The following is a 27,549-nucleotide window of genomic DNA, read 5'->3' on the forward strand; positions in this document are numbered from 1 at the left end:
CCATCTCTGTTCGTCAGTGGCTGCGCTGACTTCCTTTAAGAACACGAGTGATGTGGTGCCAACACATCAGTAACACGTGTTGTGTAAAACTGCGTGTGGTTTGCAGCATAACCCCTTTGTGACCAAACTAACCATGAACACTGACCACACGGCATTTACACAATTCTCTTGACTTCTTAGTTCCATGGGTCTCTCTTAGCAGAGGTGTGGACTCGAGTCATGTGACTTGGACTCGAGTCAGACTCGAGTCATGAATTTGATGACTTGCGACTCGACTTGGACTTGCATAACAATGACTTTGTCCCACCTATGAGATGTGGACTCGAGTCATGTGACTTGGACTCGAGTCAGACTCGAGTCATGAATTTGATGACTTGCGACTCGACTTGGACTTGCATAACAATGACTTTGTCCCACCTCTGTCTCTTAGTCTCCCTTGCAACATTAACTTATTTATCGCATTCCACGCTCGCCCGGGTATAAATTTCACGTATGTTTAGATGTCATTAGACAAAGTCTACCTCAACGATATGAAAAATAGCAACAACAAAAAAATGTAGCACTAGATATAGTTTTTATTTTGACGCCTTTGTACGAAAAAAAGCTGACAAGATCCATATCCCGAGCACTCCGCCTTAGTTATTGGTGCCCGCGTAGTCGAAGCGGCTGCATTCTGTATGTTTATGAACCCGTGTGTGTAATTACACATTTGAGATGTTTTATACGAAGCCAACTTTGTAAATCAGGGCACTGGCTCACGCGAACGCGAAACAAATATTTCGATAATTGCATTCTCTCTGGCTCACCATGGACCACCGCCACTATTGTGTTAGCCCGTAAAAAATAGAGTAATTTGCTGCATTTACAGGCACAAAAAATATTGATTCCCGCGGAATGGAGGCTCTTGAAATCTGTGTTTACACGCCGCTGATAATGAGCTGAAAAGCACCAATCGGGTCTGCACGAAAAGTGTGGACAATCGATTGATTTGGATGACACTCGTGAGCGTAGGATTTGTTTTTTGGCCGTGTAAAATTATTTCGCCGCCAAGTGGGCCATCGCGTAACGTTGGGGATCGGATGGGCAGACTTTTTTTTTATCAATGTGAAGTTTTTTTGGGGGGTTAGATCGCGTAAATATGTGTGTCGTTAAACCCGCCGCCACCACCACCCGACACAGCCAACGAGTAGGGTTTGTCACATAAACAAAAACGTGCCAATTCGTTTCTAGTTCAGCACTCACCAGTGTGTTCGAGAGTAAAACCCACAACATTTACAATTCGAGGGCGACGTTTCATCGGTAATTACAACGAGCATCATCTGGGCAGACAGCCTGATGGCAATTATAAATAATATTGGCCGCAAAAGTCTACGTGTTTGTTAATGTTGCGTGATTACCGCGCTTTTTTCGCACTCTCACCAGGCGCCAATGCTGTCGACCGCCACACAATTGGGAAATGTCCATGCACGATGGCGAATTGAGGCTCTGTCGACGCACGCAGCCTTACATTTTTCTCCCCATTTGCAACAGATCAACAAACCGTCTGTACAGTAGATATGGAGGAATGGATGCTAAATATTTTGTAAAATCAAGTGCCAGTTGTTGTCCAGTAATATGTGAATAGGCTATATATATATAAAATGTACAGAATCAAAATATGTATTTATACCGGAGGATCCGAGGAGCTATGAAGCTATTTTTCACACATATCCAATAGGCGTGGGTAAGAAAGTTACAACAAAACAACACAGAAACACGACAGCAGTGCAAAGTACAAGGAAGGTCAACACATCACCCAGACACAAACAAATTAAACTAAACCATCCCCATCCTTCTTCTTGGTTCTTTCGGTAAAGTCACATAGAAGGGAAGTAATAAAATAATAAAAATAAAACATAAAATAAAATAATTCTCACGACGTTTCGGCTACAACACCTGAAGATGGCTGCTTGCGTCGTAGCCGAAACGTCGTGAGAATTATTTTATTTTATTATGTTTTATTTTTATTATTGTATTACTTCCCTTCTACGTGACTTTACCGAAAGAACCAAGAAGTTGAATACCTGCAGTCACGAAAGCTTTAAATCGAAACATCCCCATCCTACCAGGCCAAGCCCGCTGAGGTATCAACTTTTTTTTCAGAAGTGATCTGGCCACAAATGATAGCTCAACAAAGTGGCCCATCATTTGGACATTTCTAGCACCAAAATAGTCTAATTAATCTCAATGCTTGTACACAGAAACTAGAGATGAGCTTCAGACTTCAGATGAATTTTTTTAACATCCGTCCATGATACTAAATTGTGAAATAGATGATCGGGGAAAAAATATTTGTATTTGGATTGATTGGAAAAATCTTATGCGATGCATTTCCTGCCAAAAAGTGGTGTCACGTTTCGTCGCGTCGGCCTGATGACACTTAAAAATGATTGCAATAACGTGAACGATCCGCCAAATATGAAAATGTTTCCAAAATGGTCCTAAAAATGTGACATCTGAATATATTGAACTCCGACACTTATCCATAATGTGTATAGTATATTAATGGGTCCAGCATAGTTATTATTGTGGAATAAAGATAAACTCATGTTGTTAGTCAGCCCAATCAGTGTTCCATGCTGTCTAAACAGGATACAAATACCAGCAATGTTTTAACGTAGCTGCAGTAATAATAGTCAACACACATTCGGTGCACTTCCTGTAAACGGTGTGAAAGTTTATAGACGGTCCACCAGACAACGCTTATTCACCTACAGCTGTGTTCCATGTACACTGTTCAAACGCTAACCTACTCTACGTAAACATAAGCAAACCATAACTCCGGGAACATTTACTCGCGTGTTATTTTCACACAGCCCAAGGCTTCTTAAACCGTGATCCTCCACGCCCGCTATTACCCCAGATCTTCATGACTGTCGCTCACCAGTTGTCCACAACGGGCACGTACTTTCAAGTCCATTGGAACACGTAGAGTGGGATCACGTGGCAAGCATACAATTAGTGCACCTCATCAAACCCAGTGTAAACATATCGTAGTTGTGTGTGTATATATGTACATGTAGTGGGGAGCGATAGTGTAGCGGTTAGCGCGCTGCGCTATGAACCTGGCGACACGAGTTCGATTCCCGCTCACGGCCAACACCAGTGACGATTATCTGAACCGGTCCCGGGCCCTCCCCTAGGTCGACTCAGCCTCAAATGAGTACCTGGTGAGGTGTGTAAACATCGCCACTAGGGAGACAAAGGCGGTCGGGCGTGGTTCTGTGGCCACCCACTCCCTCGTGTACCGTTCTGGCCTTCATAGGTGCTCGCTAACAGCACTTGCCCCTACAGTCTGTTCGGGCTATATGGGGGATCTTTGATCTTTGATGCGGTGGCTGCCGCCACGGTGCGATGGTCAGCACGCTGGACTTGCGACACGGAGATCGCAAACGCGATCTCCTGGAAAGCACCACAATTAGTCGTCTGTGGGCAGATTGCAGTGTGGTGGGGGAAGAGTGTGAGTCCAATCACCTCTTCCATGATGCCTCGCCAGTGTGGAGGAGGAAGAGGAGAAAGCCAAATGCCCTCTCTTTAGAGCTTCCCCTAGCGGGACCCCTACGGCCAGCAGATTGACGAGCCACCATGGGGTGACGCGGTGGCGAGATGTTAACTACCTCGCCTGGTATACAGGAGGGTCGTGGGTTCGATCCCTCTGCATTTAAAATCAACATGCGTTTCGATTATTTGTTGAGCTATCATATGTGGCCAGGTCGCTTCTGAAGAGCTTTAGTTTAATTACAGGGCTGCACTTTACCTGTTACGTTATATATATTTACAAACAGAACACATACCGTTCCCTCCGTGATTCATGCATCCCGCTTAATTGTGCAGCTTGAGACGAGGTTATGCTGAGACGCTGTGTCCCGTCCAAATTGTATTTCACTTCTTAAAACCGAGCTCTGCATTGTTAAAGTGGAGCCCTGGATTCCAAATAATGGGTTGAAGCATGTACCCTTGTAGGGATAAAAAAAAGTCAAGGTTTGTTGAATCGATTATTTTAAATTTAGTTGTAATACGGATGGACCGTGCAGGAAAAATTAGGCTGTTGTTGAGTAACGAAGCCACATGCATGCGTACACGCACATGAACAACACTTTCCAATGTCCACGTTTGTGCCAGAAAATCCATTTAATAAACCCTTATTGTGCACTGGGACATAGGCTTTAAAAGAAAGAAAAAAGAATCACATATTCGTATATATAAACATTTTACGATGCTGATTTTAACGCGAGCCATTTATAATGCGATTAATTAATTCTTCTTAAGAGGAATCATGCCTGCCATGCCATTGACACATTTATAACTAATTATCTTAACCACAGTTGAAGTGTCGACTGACCTAAACATGTACAATGTATAATTTAATTTCTGCAGTGCCTATTTATTACGGGATATAATAACAACCCCAAATCACCGATGCACAACTGTGATGCATCATCCTATCTGGGTTAATGATCCTAGCTCCAGGCGTAAGAGTTATCGTTGCTTTCACATCGAGCACTTTCCCGTCATTAGACGGTGGAGGTAAAGGTGCAGCCCTGAAACTGCTTGCTCACGTCACTGCTGGTGGAAAGGCTTCTCGCTCAACTGTTTCTGCTGCATGCTGGGTAAGGCATATTGGAATAGGTGGGGGCACCCACCGTTGACCCCACTGCACGTGACCTGCTGCGCAAGTAACTGTGCAGGAGTCGTACCCTTTTCAGCCGCTGAGTGAACAGCGGTATAGTGGGGTGAGTGGGATGGATTTAAGATCCTGACACCGTTGTATGCAAGTCCCCGCGTCGCCAACCATCACGCGCACGGATGATAAAGAGTTCATCAAAATCAATCGCCAATGTCAATTGCAGATTTCCGTGACGAACGACTCATTAAATTGTGCCGGCCGTTGAGTAATCGTGGGCTCGAACTTGGGGGGGGTGCCCCTTTTCGACGAGAGCGCAAACCGCAGGGCAAACACTCCTCGTGATGAGAACCACCTCCTCACCCCGCTGACGAGCAGCAGCAGCAGCAGCCCCTTGCGTTCGATGAGACCGCCCTCACCGATCACACGTTCGCCGAAGCCTTTGATGCTTTTTGTTTACGGGCAGAGAGGGTGGCGGTTTCGCAGAAATGTTCCCGTGGCTTCTCGTAAATGTCCCCGACGGAGGAGAGCCCCCGCGAAAGGGCCAACACCTCGCCCGGCCGCCTTTGTCTCCCTAGTGGCGATGTTTACTCATCGCACCAGGTACTCATTTGAGGATGAGTCGACCTAGGGGAGGCCCCAGGACCGGTTCAGATAATCATCACTGGTGTTAGCCGTGAGCGGGAATCGAACCTGGGTCGCCAGGTTCGTAGCGCAGCGCACTAACCGCTACACTACCGCTCCCCACGCACGCACGCACACACGCACGCACACACACGCACACACGCACACACGCACAAACACACGCACACACACACGCACGCACACACACGCACACACACGCACTGCCGGCGATGTCATCCCATTCGCTTCCAGTGGGATAGCACAGTCGCACAGCCACATCACCACCGCACCACGGAGCTATCCCAAGAGGAGCATCTCGGTGTTTTTTTTTTGTAGCTGAGTTCAAAGGTCATCGATCGTACGTGTCTCATCGTCAATACAACAGGTCCCTGATTGGCACTTGCTCAATCGGCACCGTGCCGAACGGCGCGCGCTACAACCTGAAATCACTTTGAATAGTTGAGGCATTTAAACAACTAAACATCTCATGATTATCATGGTGAAAATTTTCACTCACGGTGTTTTGATTGTTAACCTAAGCCATCCACAGAGCATCATCAATAAGATAGATCATTGGTTTCTACTCGTCAGAATGAGCCTTTACTCGAATTAAGTCTGTTATACTGCAGTTGGAAGCGGGCTGCCCAGTGGTGGTGGTGGCCCATTGGGAGCCCTGAGAAGAAATGAACGTGCAGATCCCTTGTGAGATGACAGATGAGAAATAGACAAGAGACGTAACGTGTGGTAAGATAAGAGAAATGTCAACAAGACTAGAGATGTAACGAGACGAGAGAAGATAAATAAAGACAAGATATTGATCAGAAAGTTGAATTAGCTCCTGTTAATTGTTAGATTTATTTGGTTTCAATTTGAGCAGATATTTTGATGCATAACTATTCGGTTTAGGTACGTACGTTGAACTTCGTTCGCGCCGTACGCAGGGGCAAGGCCAACGAACTAACCACAACAATCTGTTTGGTTCTTTCGGAAAAGTCACGTAGAAGGGAAATAATAATATAATACAAATAAAAAATAAATAAAATAATTCTCACGACGTTTCGGCCACAACGCAAGAAGCCGTCCTCAGGTGAAGAACAGGTCTGTCGGAATGAACACCACCAGGCTTGGCAGCGTATATTTAAGCTGGGTTGGAGGGGGGAGAGAGCCTTGACAAAATAATTTGCATATCAAGAGGAATTTAGCATATTTATGGGAAATGCAGATATGGGATTAGTCATTACTTGTGGAATGCGTAGGAGGTGGGCGGAGGGGTTTTAAAGTCATATTATGCCCGTGCATTATGCAGGATTAGCAGCATCAAAGGGAGGGAGTAGGGTTAGCATTAATAACAACCCTTTAAATCGAAATTTAAATCGAAATTTAACCACAACAACTCAAGCATCCAGGGCCCCCTGGACTACTTGGGGGCCCTCAGCTTTTGCTTGGTTTGCATGCGCACATGCTGGTACACGTGCTAGTACACGTGCTGGTACACGTGCTGGTACACGTGCGCATGCACGAGCATCGTATAGCACGTTTGGCAAACCTCGACGCATCTTACTTTGCGGACCAGGCAGAAAGTAAAATTGGCAGGTTTTTTTTTTTCAATTAAATTCAGCTTTCAATATTTCCCATGCAAATTCGGTCAATTAAAGTTAATTGAAATGCCTGCACTCGGCACAGGCTTTCAGCTGCTAAATCGTATTGGCATCGTACGTGTTTATTTAGCCTTCCTCGTAATTATAAAGTTGTCGCTTAAATTAATCTGGATTTTTTTGTAGTTTCTCCTCAATTTTCAATTTTGCACACGTGTCACTAAGGCGGTATAGCACGATGAGATACATTGTGCACGATTCAACTCGAGAATGAGTTCCACTCTCTGGATCATTTCGCTGAGGAGGTTTGGTACCCAGACGTGTTGAAATGGACGCTTATCTCGAGCCCTCATTACTCTGATAGTGCGTTGTCTCTGAGTTGTGCGCCTTTTGGCGTCATCTGGTCGAACACCGTATGAGACTAGGCTCTAAGGAAAGCTGTCTCTGGTGTGGACCAATCAATTTCAAGGACAATGTGTTTTTGTTTGCATTCTGACCGCAGGTATTGTGGTTAATGTAAACATGTTTCCTTGTAAAAAAAGGTTTCAGTTTTGTTGCCAGAAAAAAGGAGGAAAAACCTATTATTATATTTTGGTACTGGCAAAGGAGGCCTCAAGATGGATCAATAGAAGTGCCGATTCCAGAAGAATCACTTTGCCATCTCAACTCGACAACGTTTTTTGCCAAACTTACTTTTTCAACTTCATGTTTAAAATTTTCCGTAAGTTTTTTGTTTGTTACATTTTTGTTTTCCACATCTTGGACTGCCAATCACGAGTCCCTGCACGGGACAAGAGACTGGCAGATGTGGTTGCCACCTGTCCTGGTTTCCCCATGATCATTCTCTTCTTTGAGAAGGTAGCTGTTGTCCTGAAAAATAGACAAGTCTTCCTGGGTCATTAAAAGCCCCCCGTTCTTTTGTTGTTCATGTAAATACCGTAACAATCCACCATATAATGATCACATTTACTTGTCGTCGTCCCCCCCTCTATTGTGAGATATTATTTTTACCCACAATATGGGCTGGATTTTTTTTTTGCACCGCGGAAGTAGCAACCCTGATCCCCCCACGCGCACCATGCAGGTCGTGGCAGATCTTCGCCCGTACTTGACGCTGGTCAGTGCGTCTTGGTGAAGTAGGGACGCATAGAGGAGGTCGGCAGCACAATACGGTACAGCCGTACAGACACAGAGCTTGCCACCCTACTGGCAGAGTTGAAACAGTTATTTGAAACCAACATGGCTTGAGCAGGGGAGGCGTTGGGAGGTTGTATGCACTTGGATAAATAATGCATAGGCTGTCACGGTGCTGGGATCTGCTATACCCCCCCCCCACTAACGTGACGATTGCTTGCATCGTGCCAGATGTTCAACGTTCAATACATTGTGGGGGGAGGGGGGGGGAAATTAAAGCTGCCACTGCACAAACGATGCGGGCTCCGAGCCACCGCTGTAATTGGGAGGCCGGTGGGGGGGGGGGGGTTAGGGGGGGGGTTCAGCAGCCGAGTCACAGTGACCCCGAGCCGACATTGACGTTCCAAATGCCGCCATCGGTGGTGAGCCTCGCTCCACGATACGTAGATGAGCGTAAAGAGACAATGAAAGTGAAGAAGTGAAGCCGCGTTGTCTTGCATCGCCTATGCAATGTGCGTTGCTGCGCGGGTGGTATAGCAACACGGAGGAGAAGCCTAATGACGATACCGGCGATGGTCAACCATGCACACGACCCGCGTGGTCAGCAGAGGGGAGTGCAGCAAAATCCATTTGCGGTGCTGCAACTCTGTCCCAGAGTCTGCATGCCAAGCGCCGGCACACCGGCACATTGGCGTGGCGGTGAAGTATTCTCACGTAACGCCCCCCAGCCCCCGCAAACCTTCACGGCGTGGTAAAGCCCCTCAATCCAGTAACAGACTAACAGAACTCCCGCACGAGTACACACACACGCACGCACAAATGCGCGCGCGATGTTATTGCTAGGGACCTCGCTAAATGCCACGAGCCGGCAGCGAGCCGGAGTTGTGTGTGACTCAGCTGTGAGAGCCCACGCGACTTCCCGTGGCCTCTCCTCTCTCTCTCTTTCTCCTCTCTCGCCTGCCTCTCTCCACTCTCGCCACTCTGTCGGCGCTGTCGGTGGCCGCCGTGCAGAGGACGGAGAGAGGAAGCCGCTGAGCGTGGAGGAGCAGGAGGCGAAGCGAATCGCGGAGATGGGCCGGCCCGTCCTGGGGGAGCATCCGCGCATGGAGGTCATCATCGAGGAGTCGTACGAGTTCAAGGTGGGAGAGGCGGTCGGTGGCGGTGCGGTCATAACAAAAGCGGACTTTGATCCAACACCATGTGAGACTAGGCTCTAAGGAAAGCTGTCTCGGGTGTGGACCAATCAACTTCAAGGATAGTGCACATTATCAGAGTTATGTTTTTTTTCATTATGACTGCAGGTATTGTGGTCTATGCAAACATGACTCCTTGTAAAAAAAGGTGTCAGTTTTGTTGCCAGATGGAAGGGTAAATAAAACAATTATCAAAAGCGGACTGCTTCGGGATTACCGATCTTGCCGATATTAGCCGATCCACCAATGAAGAGAGAGAGAGAGAGGAGGGGGGAGGGGATTGATAATGGGATGACGCAGCGGATTAACCCGTGGATTCTGATTAACCCCAGTTTGTTTGATGTTTGTTTATTATTGATCGACTGATGAACGATGCGGTCGATTGTAAGGCATCGAGCAGAACTGGATACCCACGTTCACGATATGCGTGCGTCGATAATCGTCGCTCGGGTTTGATTCGAATTGCCTCTCGGAGATTACTGGGTCGCTGCGTTCAACATCGAAATAATGGAATCTCGCATTGGGACAACCCCCAGTGTTAAGGCCCAATCTACACTCGACATAATAGGAATCGAATGTCGCTTTGCGACAATTCACAATGTTTTCGGCCCAAACTGCACGCACTGAGTTGCGTGTGTATACAACGAACGTTTTAAAATTGTAAGGAAATTAAATGCCGATGTTACGTTTCGGCTGGAGGACCAAATCAAAAGACACACGTGGATTAAAAACAAGAATTAGAGATTTTGATTTAAAGCTTTCGTGACTGCAGAGAAACAATAAACTAAAAAATATATATTATATATAAGATATATTTTTTTAATTTTATTGTTTCCCTTCTACGTGACTTTACCGAGTAGAACCAAGAATAAGAATTAGAGAAACAATACAAATGAGGAAGCGAACACGACACGCGAAGCATCGAATTCAAGAATCACTTAGAGGGATAATTTAAAAGTTTTGAACCGAACTTCATCCAGCGACGTACTCATGACGATGATGAATCAGGAGTCTTTGTCAATAAGCACAGAATTCACGCAATGAGCGGTGCGCGTGTGCCTATATATGTAAGTGCAAGTCGGTTGAACTGTGTTTATGCCAACGGGCCACTGCGGTCTGCCATCACGGCCTCGTCATGTGTGTCCTTTGGAATTGCCATCCGTGAAGCAGCCCTCAGTGACAAGGTTTTTTTTTTGCTTACAAATTTTTGATGTCATTTTTTTTTTAAAACTGCGTTATTTATACATTTTCTATATTTACCATCCTTGGACACGGTGCCTCTCGCCGAGTGAGCAATTTCACGGAGATTGTGCACGAAAGCAGCCGACTTCCCGTCAACTTGGTCCAGGTGACAGCCTTTTGCAAGTCGGACAGCGTGAACCGAAAGCCGACATTTTCTCCCATAACCCCACTCGTCACATTACGTAAATATATATTTTAAAGCGTCTCTTTGCCAGTTTTATTCAAGTTGTCTTCTTGGTGTCATACAATGAGACCAAATTGTCTGTCCGTAACCTCCCAGAGCACTGCATCGCCCGTCCTTGTGTTCGAGAACAGCCCGCAAAAGAGAATGTCACAGAACTACTTCCGAGATCTCTTCAAGTGACTTTCCTTCGTCTCACACCCTAGGAGGAGCACACATCCCGCTACAGAGTTCATCGCATGCCATAAAAAATGTGTGTGTTGGGATGAGAAACTCACTGCACTTGAAAACCCGGGATAAATCACGGGTGCCTGAAACCCACCCCTAATGGACATCTATTAAAAATAAAGAGCTTCACAGCTCATCGGATTTCCTCCTGCAGTACGATTAAAGATTCTGACGGCACTGATGTTCGAACCCAGCATCTCGGCGTTGGGGGCGACCTTTCAGCCTCTTGGCCACCCCCGTCACAGCGATTCTGCCGTTCGCGGGCTGCCTCCCTCACATACAATGGGACACGCCCGGCTGCAGCGCTGAAGCGCACGACCGGCACGAACATAATATAATTAATAATTGGAAGGAAAACGATTTCGGAATGTGGGGCGAGGCACATTGACCTGGCACTCGGGAAATTACTCATCCGCTGCTTGCCAACGTCCCCCAGCTGTTAGTTTCATTCCCACGGAATATATCTGTCTGCGTGCCACGCGCTTCAGCGGGTGAACTGAGGACTCGGAGTCATAACTGGCAGCGGCACCTCGCACAATGCGGGCGTCTGCTGGTCGGGGAGAGACAGAGAAAGAGAGAGACAGAGAGAGAGACAGTGAGAGAGAGACAGAGAAACAAAGAGAGAGACAGAAAGAGACTTGACTTTTAAACAACTTCTATTGCCGCCAGCAGCAACAGCACTGGAGGCGATTCCGATATGAAACCCACAAAGTCACCAGCAAACAAATACTCGCAATAAATCCACGCGCTGTGGCGCTAAATGCACCGCGCACAACACGAAAGAAAAGTCACGTGGTGGTGGTGTTCATCGCGCACGCCACGGTGACGAGCGAGCGCTTCAGAAGGTGAACACCACGAGGGTGCCGTCCACGCTGGTACAGAGAGGGGCTTGTCCGGCTCCCCAGCGTTCGAAGAAGACGCGCTGCACATCACTGACACGTGTGTGGTGAGAGATACAAAGAGAGAGCGCGCATGCTGGGCTGGTGCAGGTGGACTAAAAGTAAAGACGGCGTCGCGTCAGAGCCGACGCTGAGACGCAATTAATTAGCGGTGTGCGCCGACACTTTCGAGGCCGCGAGAGATTCACTTCGCTCGCCACGACGCGCCGCTTACCAACTGCGACACCGTGACCACGCGCATTCGCGATCGAGTTCAGCTCCCTTAGCGCCCCCCCCCCCCCCCCTGTTCGCTGTCTCGCACACACGCACCTCGCTCCCTCTCTCTCTCCCGTCGCCCCGCAGAGCACCGTCGACAAGCTGATCAAGAAGACCAACTTGGCGCTGGTGGTGGGCACGCACTCGTGGAGGGAGCAGTTCCTGGACGCGCTGACCGTCAGCGCCGGTGCGTCTCGCCGTCGCTTTGCAAGTGGCCTTCGTGCGCGGTTGTGTGCACGAAGCCGCCCACCTCCCCCCGCGGTTGGACGTTGAAAGCGAACCTCTGAAATCGTTCGTGAGATACAACGGAAATGTAGGGGGGGGGGGGGGGGGGTTGGGGAGTGGTGGGAGTTCGGTTGGGGGGGGGACAGCGCCTCTGCTCAAAGGCAGCGTCAGCAGCGGCAGCGTCTTTCTAAACCGGGCTCGTTTTAATAAAGGTCGTAATAATGTGTTGTTTCTAAGGAAGGATTCAATGAGTCTGAGGGTCTTGTCTTGCTTAACATGGGGATGTTTGGCAAGAGAGTTTGAATGGGGCTTCGGCTCGCGGATGGCCGTAGATCAGCGCGTGTGCAGGATTTTGTGCTGTGGTGTGAGTAGAGGGGGGGGTGGAGGTTTTTGGAAACCTGTGTGGGTGACAGAATGTTGGCCCGAGACGGGAGTAGTGACATCGTAGCAAATGTCTAGTAGCTTAGACTGCTGGGAGGTTTGCCCTTGAGGCTCTTATTTATGGGTTTTCATTTTTCGACAGCAGTCGGATGCTGCCCTCTAGTGGCACGCTTTGATCTCAATCCTGTTGAACGTTCCTACCCCATCACCATCAGTATTAAACACATTCCTGCGGAGGGAGCTGGTAGGAACGTTGGGTTGCTCGATCAATGGCCAGGGTCAGCGGCGGCGTGGTGTATTCCGCAAATATGGCCGACTGTGAGGGCGGGCACAAGCCGGCGTGAGTAGGTTAAACGTTGAGTTGTATTAGGGCACCACGGGGTGACCAACCCCTCCCCACCCAGCCCCACTCCTCCCACCCCCCACCCAGCCACACCCTCTCCACCCAGCCCTTCCCAACCCTCCCCTCCCCACCCAGCCCCTCCAAACCCTCCTCACCCAGCCCCTTCCCACCCTCCACCCCTCAACTAACCCAGACCCCTCCCATTTTTGCATGCACGACGGACGGACGGACACAATAATCCCCTGTGGGCTGGTGGAACCAGGTGGTTCCTGCCAGTATAATGCCAACCACCACTCCCCACTCCCTCTCCAAGCTCTGCGGCCCTCTATATATTTAGTTATCGGTCCAATGAATAAGTATTTACATGGATTTGAGAGGTGTTTTGCATTGACATAGTTGGGAATAATTTGGGGAACCCTCTCCCCACACAAGGCCACGACAATTAGCTTAATCATCTTACCCTTAACAACATACTATTTTTTTCTGGAGAATGACGCTTCTATAGTTATTTGTTTTCCTTCGCAGAACACCCCAATCATTGCAGGAGCGCAGAATACAATCACATCCTATGAACATCTGTATGGCCGTGCGTGGGGCCTGCTTGCCCGCGTGCTGTTCTTGCAATTGGGAACGTGGAGCGAAACGTCGGGACGACACGTTGTCGAAATAACACGCGGTGGAACCAGAAGGCACATCGGAGTGCTACACACATGATGGAAGACGACGATTTAAAATCAACATCACTCGTTCAGAGTATTTCGCTGTGGCTATAAAATGCCCACGTGACAACTCACTTTGTTGAGCTGTCATTTGTGGCCAGGTCGCTTCTGAAAAAGAGCTATGTGGCTCAGTGGGCCCTACCTGGTAAAACAAAAACATTCGATTAGTTCCCGTGAATTTCACGCGTTGATTATTCTGCCCATGGTGCAGACTCGGTTAACCAGACACTGATTCGTCTCATCTTCACTGTGATCAACCACCACACTGCAGGTCACAGCACGACTCACTCACCTCTCACACACTCACCTACCCACTGACTCCCACTCACCACACTGCAGGTCACAGCACGACTCACTCACCTCTCACACACTCACCCACCCACTGACTCCCACTCACCACACTGCAGGTCACAGCACGACTCACTCACCTCTCACACACTCACCCACCCACTGACTCCCACTCACCACACTGCAGGTCACAGCACGACTCACTCACCTCTCACACACTCACCCACCCACTGACTCCCACTCACCACACTGCAGGTCACAGCACGACTCACTCACCTCTCACACACTCACCCACCCACTGACTCCCACTCACCACACTGCAGGTCACAGCACGACTCACTCACCTCTCACACACTCACCCACCCACTGACTCCCACTCACCACACTGCAGGTCACAGCACGACTCACTCACCTCTCACACACTCACCCACCCACTGACTCCCACTCACCACACTGCAGGTCACAGCACGACTCACTCACCTCTCACACACTCACCCACCCACTGACTCCCACTCACCACACTGCAGGTCACAGCACGACTCACTCACCTCTCACACACTCACCCACCCACTGACTCCCACTCACCACACTGCAGGTCACAGCACGACTCACTCACCTCTCACACACTCACCCACCCACTGACTCCCACTCACCACACTGCAGGTCACAGCACGACTCACTCACCTCTCACACACTCACCCACCCACTGACTCCCACTCACCACACTGCAGGTCACAGCACGACTCACTCACCTCTCACACACTCACCCACCCACTGACTCCCACTCACCACACTGCAGGTCACAGCACGACTCACTCACCTCTCACACACTCACCCACCCACTGACTCCCACTCACCACACTGCAGGTCACAGCACGACTCACTCACCTCTCACACACTCACCCACCCACTGACTCCCACTCACCACACTGCAGGTTACAGCACGACTCACTCACCTCTCACACACTCACCCACCCACTGACTCCCACTCACCACACTGCAGGTCACAGCACGACTCACTCACCTCTCACACACTCACCCACCCACTGACTCCCACTCACCACACTGCAGGCCACAGCACGACTCACTCACCTCTCACACACTCACCCACCCACTGACTCCCACTCACCACACTGCAGGCCACAGCACGACTCACTCACCTCTCACACACTCACCCACCCACTGACTCCCACTCACCACACTGCAGGTCACAGCACGACTCACTCACCTCTCACACACTCACCCACCCACTGACTCGCACTCACCACACTGCAGGTCACAGCACGACTCACTCACCTCTCACACACTCACCCACCCACGGACTCCCACTCACCACACTGCAGGTCACAGCACGACTCACTCACCTCTCACACACTCACCCACCCACTGACTCCCACTCACCACACTGCAGGTCACAGCACGACTCACTCACCTCTCACACACTCACCCACCCACTGACTCCTACTCACCACACTGCAGGCCACAGCACGACTCACTCACCTCTCACACACTCACCCACCCACTGACTCCCACTCACCACACTGCAGGCCACAGCACGACTCACTCACCTCTCACACACTCACCCACCCACTGACTCCCACTCACCACACTGCAGGTCACAGCACGACTCACTCACCTCTCACACACTCACCCACCCACTGACTCCCACTCACCACACTGCAGGTCACAGCACGACTCACTCACCTCTCACACACTCACCCACCCACTGACTCCCACTCACCACACTGCAGGTCACAGCACGACTCACTCACCTCTCACACACTCACCCACCCACTGACTCCCACTCACCACACTGCAGGTCACAGCACGACTCACTCACCTCTCACACACTCACCCACCCACTGACTCCCACTCACCACACTGCAGGTCACAGCACGACTCACTCACCTCTCACACACTCACCCACCCACTGACTCCCACTCACAACACTGCAGGTCACAGCACGACTCACTCACCTCTCACACACTCACCCACCCACTGACTCCCACTCACCACACTGCAGGCCACAGCACGACTCACTCACCTCTCACACACTCACCCACCCACTGACTCCCACTCACCACACTGCAGGTCACAGCACGACTCACTCACCTCTCACACACTCACCCACCCACTGACTCCCAATCACCACACTGCAGGTCACAGCACGACTCACTCACCTCTCACACACTCACCCACCCACTGACTCCCACTCACCACACTGCAGGTCACAGCACGACTCACTCACCTCTCACACACTCACCCACCCACTGAATCCTACTCACCACACTGCAGGCCACAGCACGACTCACTCACCTCTCACACACTCACCCACCCACTGACTCCCACTCACCACACTGCAGGCAACAGCACGACTCACTCACCTCTCACACACTCACCCACCCACTGACTCCCACTCACCACACTGCAGGCCACAGCACGACTCACTCACCTCTCACACACTCACCCACCCACTGACTCCCACTCACCACACTGCAGGCCACAGCACGACTCACTCACCTCTCACACACTCACCCACCCACTGACTCCGACTCACCACACTGCAGGCCACAGCACGACTCACTCACCTCTCACACACTCACCCACCCACTGACTCCCACTCACCACACTGCAGGCCACAGCACGACTCACTCACCTCTCACACACTCACCCACCCACTGACTCCCACTCACCACACTGCAGGCCACAGCACGACTCACTCACCTCTCACACACTCACCCACCCACTGACTCCCACTCACCACACTGCAGGCCACAGCACGACTCACTCACCTCTCACACACTCACCCACCCACTGACTCCCACTCACCACACTGCAGGCCACAGCACGACTCACTCACCTCTCACACACTCACCCACCCACTGACTCCCACTCACCACACTGCAGGCCACAGCACGACTCACTCACCTCTCACACACTCACCCACCCACTGACTCCCACTCCCACTCACCACACTGCAGGTCACAGCACGACTCACTCACCTCTCACACACTCACCCACCCACTGACTCCCACTCACCACACTGCAGGCCACAGCACGACTCACTCACCTCTCACACACTCACCCACCCACTGACTCCCACTCACCACACTGCAGGCCACAGCACGACTCACTCACCTCTCACACACTCACCCACCCACTGACTCCCATTCACCACACTGCAGGCCACAGCACGACTCACTCACCTCTCACACACTCACCCACCCACTGACTCCGACTCACCACACTGCAGGCCACAGCACGACTCACTCACCTCTCACACACTCACCCACCCACTGACTCCCACTCACCACACTGCAGGCCACAGCACGACTCACTCACCTCTCACACACTCACCCACCCACTGACTCCCACTCACCACACTGCAGGCCACAGCACGACTCACTCACCTCTCACACACTCACCCACCCACTGACTCCCACTCACCACACTGCAGGCCACAGCACGACTCACTCACCTCTCACACACTCACCCACCCACTGACTCCCACTCCCACTCACCACACTGCAGGTCACAGCACGACTCACTCACCTCTCACACACTCACCCACCCACTGACTCACACTCACCACACTGCAGGTCACAGCACGACTCACTCACCTCTCACACACTCACCCACCCACTGACTCCCACTCACCACACTGCAGGCCACAGCACGACTCACTCACCTCTCACACACTCACCCACCCACTGACTCCCACTCACCACACTGCAGGCCACAGCACGACTCACTCACCTCTCACACACTCACCCACCCACTGACTCCCACTCCCACTCACCACACTGCAGGTCACAGCACGACTCACTCACCTCTCACACACTCACCCACCCACTGACTCACACTCACCACACTGCAGGTCATCTCACTTCTCTTTCTGCTTCTTCCCTCGCACTGCTCCACTCGGGAATTCCCTCCTATCATCATCATCATCACTTTCCCCCAAATCTTTTAACAACAATAACTGTGCTCAATTCATAAAACGTGTTAACTCGTATCCATTACCCAAAATAAAGCTTGTTTTTGTGTTAGATCGCGAAAAATGTAAATGTGTCGCTAAACCCGCCACCACCCGACACAGCCAATTAGTAAGGTTTGTCACGTTAACAGAGCGTGCCAATGAGTTACTTCCTCAGCACACCGCTGTGTTTGGAGAGTAAACCAACAACATTTACAATTCGAGCACGAAGTTTCGCTGTTTATTACAACCAGCTTCATCAGGCGACAGCCAGAGTTATGAAAGACTCCTCCTGGTTGGCCGTGTCGCGGTGGTGGTGGTGGTGGCGGTTTTAACGACACTTGTATATATTTTCGCGATCTAACCCCGAGCAACAACAACAACAACAACAAAAACAACTCTTCTACGTTTCGATTTAAAGCTTTCGTGACTGCAGGGATTCATCTTCTTGGTTCTTTTGGTAAAGTCACGTAGAAGGAAAATAATAAAATAATAAAAATAAAACATAATAAAATAATTCTCACGAGGTTTCGGCTACAACGCAAGCAGCCGCCACCTGAGGGCGGCTGCTTGCGTTGTAGCCGAAACGTCGTGAGAATTATTTTATAATGTTTTATTCTTATTATTTTATTATTTTCCTTCTACGTGACTTTACCGAAAGAACCAAGAAGATGGAACTCTTCCACGGATAATATTGGTCTCGAAAAGCCCACTTACGCATCAAACTTTCGCCCGTTGCCTCGGGACGTCCTGGTGGCGTGCCGCCCCCAAGGTGACGAAGACGAGGACGACGAGTCCGGCGAGGAGAAGCTGCCCTCCTGCTTCGACTACGTCATGCACTTCCTGTCCGTCTTCTGGAAGGTCCTCTTTGCCTTCGTGCCGCCGACCGAGTACTTCAACGGCTGGGCCTGCTTCATCGTCTCCATCTTCATGATCGGCCTCCTCACCGCCTTCATCGGCGACCTCGCCTCGCACTTTGGCTGCACCATCGGCCTCAAGGACTCCGTCACCGCCGTGGTCTTCGTCGCGTTGGGAACGTCTGTGCCAGGTGAACCGCGGGCCAGATGACCTTGTTGACCTCCCCTCCACCACCACCTCCGCGGCAGCGACAAGAGGCGATGCGATGTGTAACAATGTGTTTTTATTTTACGTAGTAGTAATACAGGGACTCCTCTACTTACGAACGAGTTAGGTTCCAGAGGTCTAAATTTCGATATAAAGCTTTCGTGACTGCAGGGATTCATCTCCTTGGTTCTTTCGGTAAAGTCACGTAGAAGGGAAATAATAAAATAATAAAAATAAAACATAATAAAATAATTCTCACGACGTTTCGGCCACAAGGACGGCTGCTTACGTTGTGGCCGAAACGTCGTGAGAATTATTTTATTATGTTTTATTATTTTATTATTTCCCTTCTACGTGACTTTTCCAGAGGTCTGTTCGTAAGTCGATTTGTTCCTAAGTCCAACTTTACTCCTGTCGATTCAAAACGTGTTGTACGGCGTGTACACTAAACACGGGGAATGGCTTTAAAAGTCGTATAACCTGTAGACGTAGATGACACTGGTTCTTCATGTTCTGTAGATGTAGATGCCACCACCGCCATCTATTGCGCGGTGGTTGAACTTACGACTCTCGGTCCGAACAGGCAACTGGACATACGGACATGTTTGTTCGTATCTCTGAAAGTTCGTAAATCGAATGTTCGTAAGTAGAGGAGTCCCTGTAATTTATTCTCGGTCGGGACGGTTCTCCAGGATCTTCCATTCCCGGATTTGTGAGCTGCGCTACGAGCAGTAATGAGCTCGCGTTTTGTGTTCAAATAATAAAAGTAACAATACTTGATTATTGGATTGAATCGCAAACCTTGAACGGTGTATTCCTATAAAACCACAAATTTCTACCATCCTCTCGGGATTTAAATAGTCACCTTTAAATATATTGATATAAAAGTGAGTCTTATAAATCAGGTTTGTGTGTGTGTCTGCGTGTGACCAGATTTATATTGCTTTATTGACACAGGGCACAAGTTTGGAGTGCGTCCTACATTACAGTGTAAAAGTGACACCAACTCTAACCAGGACCTTCATTTCAGCTGGGTTACTGCCGCCGAGTTGGAGAACCGGACTCAATTTATGCACTCGGCACACCACATCCAGGATACGTCTCACTATGACTGCGGCTACAATTCACTCGAGTCTAAAAGCGACCCTAAACCATTACTAAACATTTATTTTATTTTACCAGGTAAAGCCCACTGAACTATACAGCTCTTTTTTGAAAAGCGACCTTGCACAGATGATAGCTCAACAAAGTGGCTTATCATGTGGAAATTTACAGCAAACAAAAACTCTAAACGCGTGAAGTTGATTATGTGCAGGGAAAAACAGAACACAAAAAAATCCACACGACCACAGAGAGAGAGAGAGAGACTTGTAAACTCCATATATACAGCAGGCTTCAGGGTTGGGATCGAACCCACGACCTCCTGCATACCAGGCGAGGGAGTTAACATCTCCTAGCCACCGCCAGACAATATTGCGCGAGCACTAATCCCACGGGTTTGATATCGACAACGGCTTTGGTGCAATTCCTTTTGTTTTTCTCATGGCGGCTGTCAGCACGCTCCTCTCCCAGAGTTGAATGTACAAGGGTAATACTACTACTACTACCTTTACGTACCTCTTTGGAAACCGTATCGACTATTTAATTCTTTATGGAAACTATATAAACGATTCTGTGCTTGCTTATGATGGCAACATGGTCAGGAGCTAAATGCCAACGTCGAATAAGAATCAGTAGTTATACTGGAGGATTCCGAAGAGCTATAAAGCTCTTTTTCACAGGTGTCCAGGAGTTTCACAGATGTCCAGTGGTCGATGTCTCCAAGCCACGACGAGAGGACTTTGGGAGAGAATTCGATTCATTTTGAACGATTTGCATGCTATGCTTATCTGCTGCTTTGCTAATCAGATGCTAAACAGAGAGCTAATGAAATACAGCAACACCCCGATTTACGTCTCCCCCTTTTAAGTCGTTTCGCTTCAGGGTTATCAACACCGCTACCCGATTCACTGCACACTCACGCCGCCGCCAACACATCGTCCGTCCCTTCTCATTATCCATCGCCTCTCTTATCCATCTCTGCACCCCCCCCCCGTCCCATCGATAAAAAAAATGTGTTTTTATGCTGCGCCGGTCGCTTGCCGCGCTCGATCGAGCAGAGCGCCGAACTAACGGAACGCGCCCCCCCCCCCCCGACGCCCCGATCGAGCAGACACGTTCGCCAGCAAGGTGAGCGCCACCCAGGACCAGTACGCCGACGCCTCCATCGGCAACGTGACGGGCAGCAACGGCGTCAACGTCTTCCTGGGCATCGGCATCGCGTGGTCCATCGCAGCGATCTACTGGTGGACGCAGAACGAACCCTTTCGGGTGGACCCGGGCACCCTCGCCTTCTCCGTCACCCTCTTCACCGTCTTCGCGTTCGTCTGCGTCGGCGTGCTGCTCTACCGACGCCGGCCGAGCATTGGCGGCGAGCTGGGAGGTGGCCGCACGGGGAAGATCCTCACCAGCGGCTTCTTCTTTTCGCTCTGGCTCCTTTACATCCTCTTCTCGGGCCTCGAGGCCTACTGTCACATCAAGGCCTTCTAGGAGATTAAACAACAACAACAACAACAGCAGCAACAAAAACACCCGGCGATTGGGAGGCCAGTTTCCCACCCACCACGTCGAGGAGCTGCGGTGCTTTGTTTTTGGAGGGTGCTGGGGGGGGTTTGTTGTTGATGGGGCTGCCGAGGATGGGATGCGGTGGATGGAGTTGGGCAGTTGAGCGATAGAAGAATGGGCGCGGTGGGTTATGATTCGTGGAGTTGATTTCATCAAGAGGATTATTGTTGTGTGCTATTATTGCTACGATCACGTACCCCTGGTGCAAGGAATGAAGTGGGGTCAACCTGTCCAGTTTAATTCACCCCCCCCCCCCCCCACACTCTTCGTAGCACGTCACGCCTGGACCCATCTGGCGACGTGGGATCACCGGTGCAGTTGCACCGCCTGCACACTCGATAGCTACTACGCCAACTGTTATTCCTACTCTTTACTGATATAATTGATATATTATTTTTTGGTTTGGGCCTTAGGTCGTTGATTTCTTTTCTGGGGTAATGTTTAGGGAAAGAGCACAGTGTCCCACTTTTGAAAATGGAACGTGTGCGCAAAAAAAAACATCATCGTCGTACGGTGACGAGCGAACCGAAGCCGAGGTTTGTTGCATCTCTTAACCGGACAGACACATCCACGAACACGGACAGACACACACAGACGGACACATACAGGCACACGGACGGACACATACAGGCACATGGACAGACACATCAACGCGCACGGACAAAGATTTCCACACAGATGGACCGACAGATTCACACAGAGAATCATGCACAATTGCTAACACCTTTACCAACGTTGAGTTGAACAAAATTATTGTGAATACGGTAGTACAATGCTGATTATTTGCTTCGGAAATGTCATACCTGATTAGGTAGACTCCCATGCCCTGCTGTAGAACAAAAACATTATTCTCAAATACAAAGGGCTGATTCGACACTCCCTGAGCTACGAAACAACAACAACAATACTAACAACACTTCACGAGCAGCTGTTCATGTTAGCAGCTCGGCAAGTTGAGTTACACGCGGAATTTTGATAATGAGTTTGTGAATAAATAAATACAGATTGCCACGTGAGCTCCATCTCAGGGGTCATTCCTGGACTCCCCGTTTCGCGGACTAAATTGTACAACAAAGAGTGCTTCAGTGTTTTACTCGTCATTTTATCAAAATATAAAGTGGTAAGTCGAACATTTTTTTTTATCCAGTTCCCAAAACATGTTTATAGTGTCATTCACAAGTCATTATCACGATTTTTTCTCATCTTATTTATTATTTTCTAATGCATTGCTTTGATTGGAATTAAGCAGGCTAAAGCATCGGGCTGTTTATTTCACGTGTTTATTAAAACCAAGAAGGGTTTTAGCTCCGAAGAGTGTGCCTTTCCACGAGGGTGTGTTTACTCCCTTGCTGCAGAGGATGAATAACCGTATCAGAGACGGAACCGTGAAATTTAATCAGAATCAGAATATGCATTTGTACTGGAGGAATCCGATGAGCTATAAAACACTTTTTCACAGACGTCCAGTAGTAGCAGGTAAGAACGTTACAACAACAAACAGTATTAAAACACGAAAGAAGTGTAAAGCATGGGGAAGATGAAAATCACTTTTAAAAAATATACAAATAAAATTAAACTAGATTTCATCTTATCTGGTAAAGTCGACCTGGAGTAAGAACTTGTGACTTCGAAGCGACCTGCCCACAAATGATATCTCGTGTGCAGCAGCTCGATGGGGTGGTGAGACAACAGCGAGAGATGGAGAAATATTGGGGGGTGCAATAACATAGCAGTGGATAGATGAAGGGAGGGCGATGATGGCCATATTCCTCATGCACATGCTTACACGTGCCCCGCTATGAGACAGAATTAAGCACCAGGGTGGCGCGGTTGTAACACCTGTGCCTCACAGCAACTACGGCATTGGGCAGCCTTCCGTGTGTGGAGTTGTGTACCTTTCTCTCTCTGTTCTGCGTGGGTTTCCTCTGGGTTGGGGTTTTTTTCTTTTGTTCACCGTTTCCTTCCATTCCTAAAAAAAGAGAGAAAAAAAAACCCACACAACGCAATTGGTGTTGGGCCAAAACATCCCAAGGTAGCAGGAGCCTCATGAGAAAAAAAATACAAGAAGAGTCTTCAGGGCTCGGTGTGGCTTTCCCGAGTAAATGAGTGAGTAAAGTGATGTTTATAGAGAGCTCCACTTGCCTCCATTCCCTCCTCCCGATCCGTACGTTTGTCGACACCTTGACTCCCCCCTTCTCCACACCGCGACCTCCCACGCTTGTGAACAACAACTACGAGAGTGACCGAACCGAACCGAAGCGCACATTCTTGGAATCGCTCGAGCAGACCCAGAGGTGCAACCTCTTGGATTACAGAACAAATAAGAATCCGAGACATCGCACTCATTAACTGAAGGGAGGTAGCGGGCGGGGTGAGTGTGTGTGTGTGGAGGGGTAATATAGGACATCCCCCTCGTGACGGAACGGTATTCGGGCGAGGAAAAAAACAAACAGGGCCCTGATCCAAGTGGAGATGGAATGGGGCTGAAATAGAGACCGGTGGTGGGAGCGAGTTGGGGCTGCGGGTATCTGGAGGAGTCTCAGTTTTTTTTTCGTGTCGGGGGGGCTTTGTCCAGTAGTTCGATAAAGAGGAATTGCCGATGCCTTTAAAGCGGTTGGCGCCAAATCTCACGATGCCCTTCAGTCGTCGTGAACCCCTTAGCACCGTCCTGTATTCGAGTATCTGCAATAATTGCCATTGTACTATCGATTATATACCTAGGTTGTGTTTAAACCTTCATACATGCGTTTGTTTTTATTCAATTGCTGTGTTGTTGCATTGCACCCAAAACTAAACTATGTTATAGTGTAGACAATTTTTAAGTTAGGTGACCTTTCATTTATTCACTAAAATACGTCCACGTGATTGCCACAATACGGTACCACATGACTACGCACCAAATACATTTCATAACAAAACAACAAAAACGCAAGTGAACGGAAGACTGGTCTTGCCATGACGTGATGTTTGCCGTGGCGTTTCAGATGTTGGGATTGGCAATTTCTTTTTTTTTACAGTCATATTGTATGTATGTTGAACTTCTTTCATACCGTACATAGCCAACCGTGTTAATCGGAGGTGCAGGGGGAAGGCCAGCAAACTAAAACACGAAAAGCAGTTTCTAAAGAAATGAGTTTTCGATCTAGATTTACACCGTTGTGGTAAAGAAAAAAATTAAACCCCGCTATGACAACTCCGAACAGAGGGCACCTCTGCAACGCAAGGTGCATCGAGCCAGGAGGGCGCATTCCCTCCCCCCCCCCCGCGTCATCCCGAGGTGATTCGATATTTTTTTGCTCTGGGGATGATTACATCGGTCGGAGGAAGAACCCGTGTGCAGGAGAACAAACCTCTGAAGCGCGGCCAACCCTCTCTGTGCGCAAGGTGCAAACGGACCAGCCAGCGGCGCACATGTACGGCGTACAGACAGCGCGCACCGCTGCTCTTATCGAATGTTGTGCCAAACCGGAGGTGAATGTAGGGATGGGATGTCTGCGGAGCGCATCGGCGGCAACGGCGTCGAGCGTTCAAACCGGCCAACTGCCGCTCGGCTCCGTCGGCCTTGCGTGGCACGCGCGCTGCGCTGCGCAGGTTTGTGTCTGCCGGGGTCAGCTGAAATGACTTCCACCTCACGCTCGCACGAGGACTTAACGGGAGGGCCACGACCTCATTGTTCTCAGCCTCTGCTGCGAACACTTTGGCTCCACTTGTACATACTCCCGACGAGTCGCCAACATGTCCTTGTATAATGGGATTTGTTACAGCGGGGTTTTTTTTTAATTTTGCTCTGATGTTATAGGTTCACGATGAAAGTGGGAATTTGGGTTAGGCATACTCTCTTTCCCCACCGAGGCTGTTAAGACGAGGTTCCACTATACTGTACCCCCCATACGGATATCCAGGGGCACCCAGTGGGAGGGGTCAAAATGGGCAATTTTTCCTGGGCCTCGCACAAGAGAGGGCCCCACGAGGAAGCTATTTTTTCTGTTGCCAACGAATAAAGAAAGGGACCCGACGTGAAATTCTGGGCCTCCAGGAGCCTCTGGACGATGCTGTGGATATCCTTGTACCAGCGCTTAAGTTATCGATGTTTTCACGGGGTCTGCTGGCAGTCTGGTATAGGTGGCCTTGTGACCATAGTAGCCGCAGCCGCAGCGAGCGATATACTAGCTGTGGTGTGCCGGGTGCGGGAATATTATCTTGGTCGCCGACTCGGACAAGAAGCGGCCGCAACAACTAGGCCCTGGAATGTACCAAGCACCCACCTTCGTCTCGTGATGTGGATGCACGGAACTGAGTGTGTGGTACAGCAGCTGTGTGAGGCATGCACAGGAATGATGCTCGGTTAAAAAAGAATACAAGTTCATGGGACGTTGAGGCATAATAAGCTGTAATCCTTAACCTACCGGTATCCGAGAAAAGAACACTGATGACAAAAGAAGCCATTGAAATGCCTTGCGGCATCTCCTCTAACACCGATTTATATGATTGTTAAACAAAAAAGTTATATATAAAATAAAGGTTAGGGGATGTGTTTCTGTTTTGGAATTCAACCGATGAATTGTTGTGTTTTCTCTGAATATCTGAATGCCATACACAAAGAAAATGTAGCTTTTTTTTCGTGTTTGAGAAACCAGCACTAATATAATGAAAGAAAATACGTAAAAAACACATCTTGGGCGTCACCAAAAACCATTGGGAATGAGACAGTAGGGATACTTCTCATCTTTTTTTTTTTGTTTAGGCTTATAATTCCCATCTTTACGTACAACATATATACGTTAGATTGTTGCGGATGGCTCTATTGAATATAACATTATATTCGTGATACGCGTACCTTGATCGTCTCATTCCCAAAGTTTTGTGATCCTCGTGTTGCATACATATATCTGTAAACGTCCGATTATACATATATGTATGCAACCATACACGCATACATACATATATGTATATACGCTCTATTTAAATGACTGTGCACAGGTTAAACATTTGTAATGCTGTAAAACATAGAGGAGTGTAGAACTTTTGTCTATTTTGTACATTCTCGCTGCAGTGGCAGTCAGGATTTTACCACGTTGGCTCCTTTATTTGTAACTCGTAACTTCTATAACGGCATCACGGGCAATTGATGGCGGGGGGGGGGGGGTCAGGCCGCCGTCAGTAGCTCAGAAAGGGAACAGAGTGGCTGAGCAACTTTCCCTCTCGTTTGACAACTCCTTTGCCCACCTTTTATCGGCGCGAGTGGAAGGTTACTCCGACGTGTTTGGAGTTCAACATCGGTGCTTCATTTTGTTGTTGTTGCTGTTTCACACACGCGGTTGCATCACGGGTGAATTAAATTTTTTTCGTGAAAAACTGACGAAAGGTTAAATGTGCTCCGCGTGTCTTGTCGTCGCTGCACTCGTCGGTCGGGCCACGATTTTGGCACGGTGGACGACGGAGGTTGCGGAGTGCTCGGGGTAATCGTGACTTTTGAATAAAAGTCTATTAAGTTAAAACTTGGAAGTGACCGACGAAACGCATTCGATTAGGCGCTTACCTTTTATTCCCTTTAAAAAGCTGTTTATCAACGGTGGGAATGTTCCATGACCTTTCCATGAATTCTAGTTTTTTTTTCCCACATTGGCTGTGAATTTTACTAAGAATTACCGTGCCAAAATCGTCGCCTTACTCATCAGCAATATGTGTGAGTTGTGCTTAGGTATTTGTTTCCAGGCGTTATCAATGTTTTATTTTTTACATCTGATTCCCACGCCCTTGCTATAGAGCCATAATTAATATATATAGAGTATATATAGAGTGTTCATTCTGACCACACTGGAAATATCTTGTGACTACAACACCTGATATACAGCCAGGTGGCACAGCAGTAGA

General features: G+C 49.1%; 1 protein-coding gene across 9 annotated transcripts in view; it reads left to right on the forward strand.

The window, feature by feature from the left end:
• SLC8A3 (solute carrier family 8 member A3) overlaps window positions 1-27,039 on the forward strand; it is a 191,909-nt gene extending 164,870 nt beyond the window's left edge. For all 9 annotated transcript variants that reach the window (XM_078868258.1, XM_078868264.1, XM_078868261.1 and 6 more), the window contains 4 exons: window positions 9,028-9,155; window positions 12,102-12,201; window positions 18,719-18,994; window positions 21,224-27,039. In XM_078868258.1, the coding sequence (XP_078724384.1) occupies window positions 9,028-9,155; window positions 12,102-12,201; window positions 18,719-18,994; window positions 21,224-21,600 (881 nt within the window). In that variant the 3' untranslated portion in view covers window positions 21,601-27,039. The remainder of the gene's footprint in view (window positions 1-9,027; window positions 9,156-12,101; window positions 12,202-18,718; window positions 18,995-21,223) is intronic.
• The last annotated feature ends 510 nt before the right edge of the window (window positions 27,040-27,549 follow it).

The sequence above is a fragment of the Lampetra fluviatilis genome, chromosome 25 (genome assembly GCF_964198595.1).
Source record: "Lampetra fluviatilis chromosome 25, kcLamFluv1.1, whole genome shotgun sequence".
NCBI classification, from domain to species: Eukaryota; Metazoa; Chordata; class Hyperoartia; order Petromyzontiformes; family Petromyzontidae; genus Lampetra; species Lampetra fluviatilis.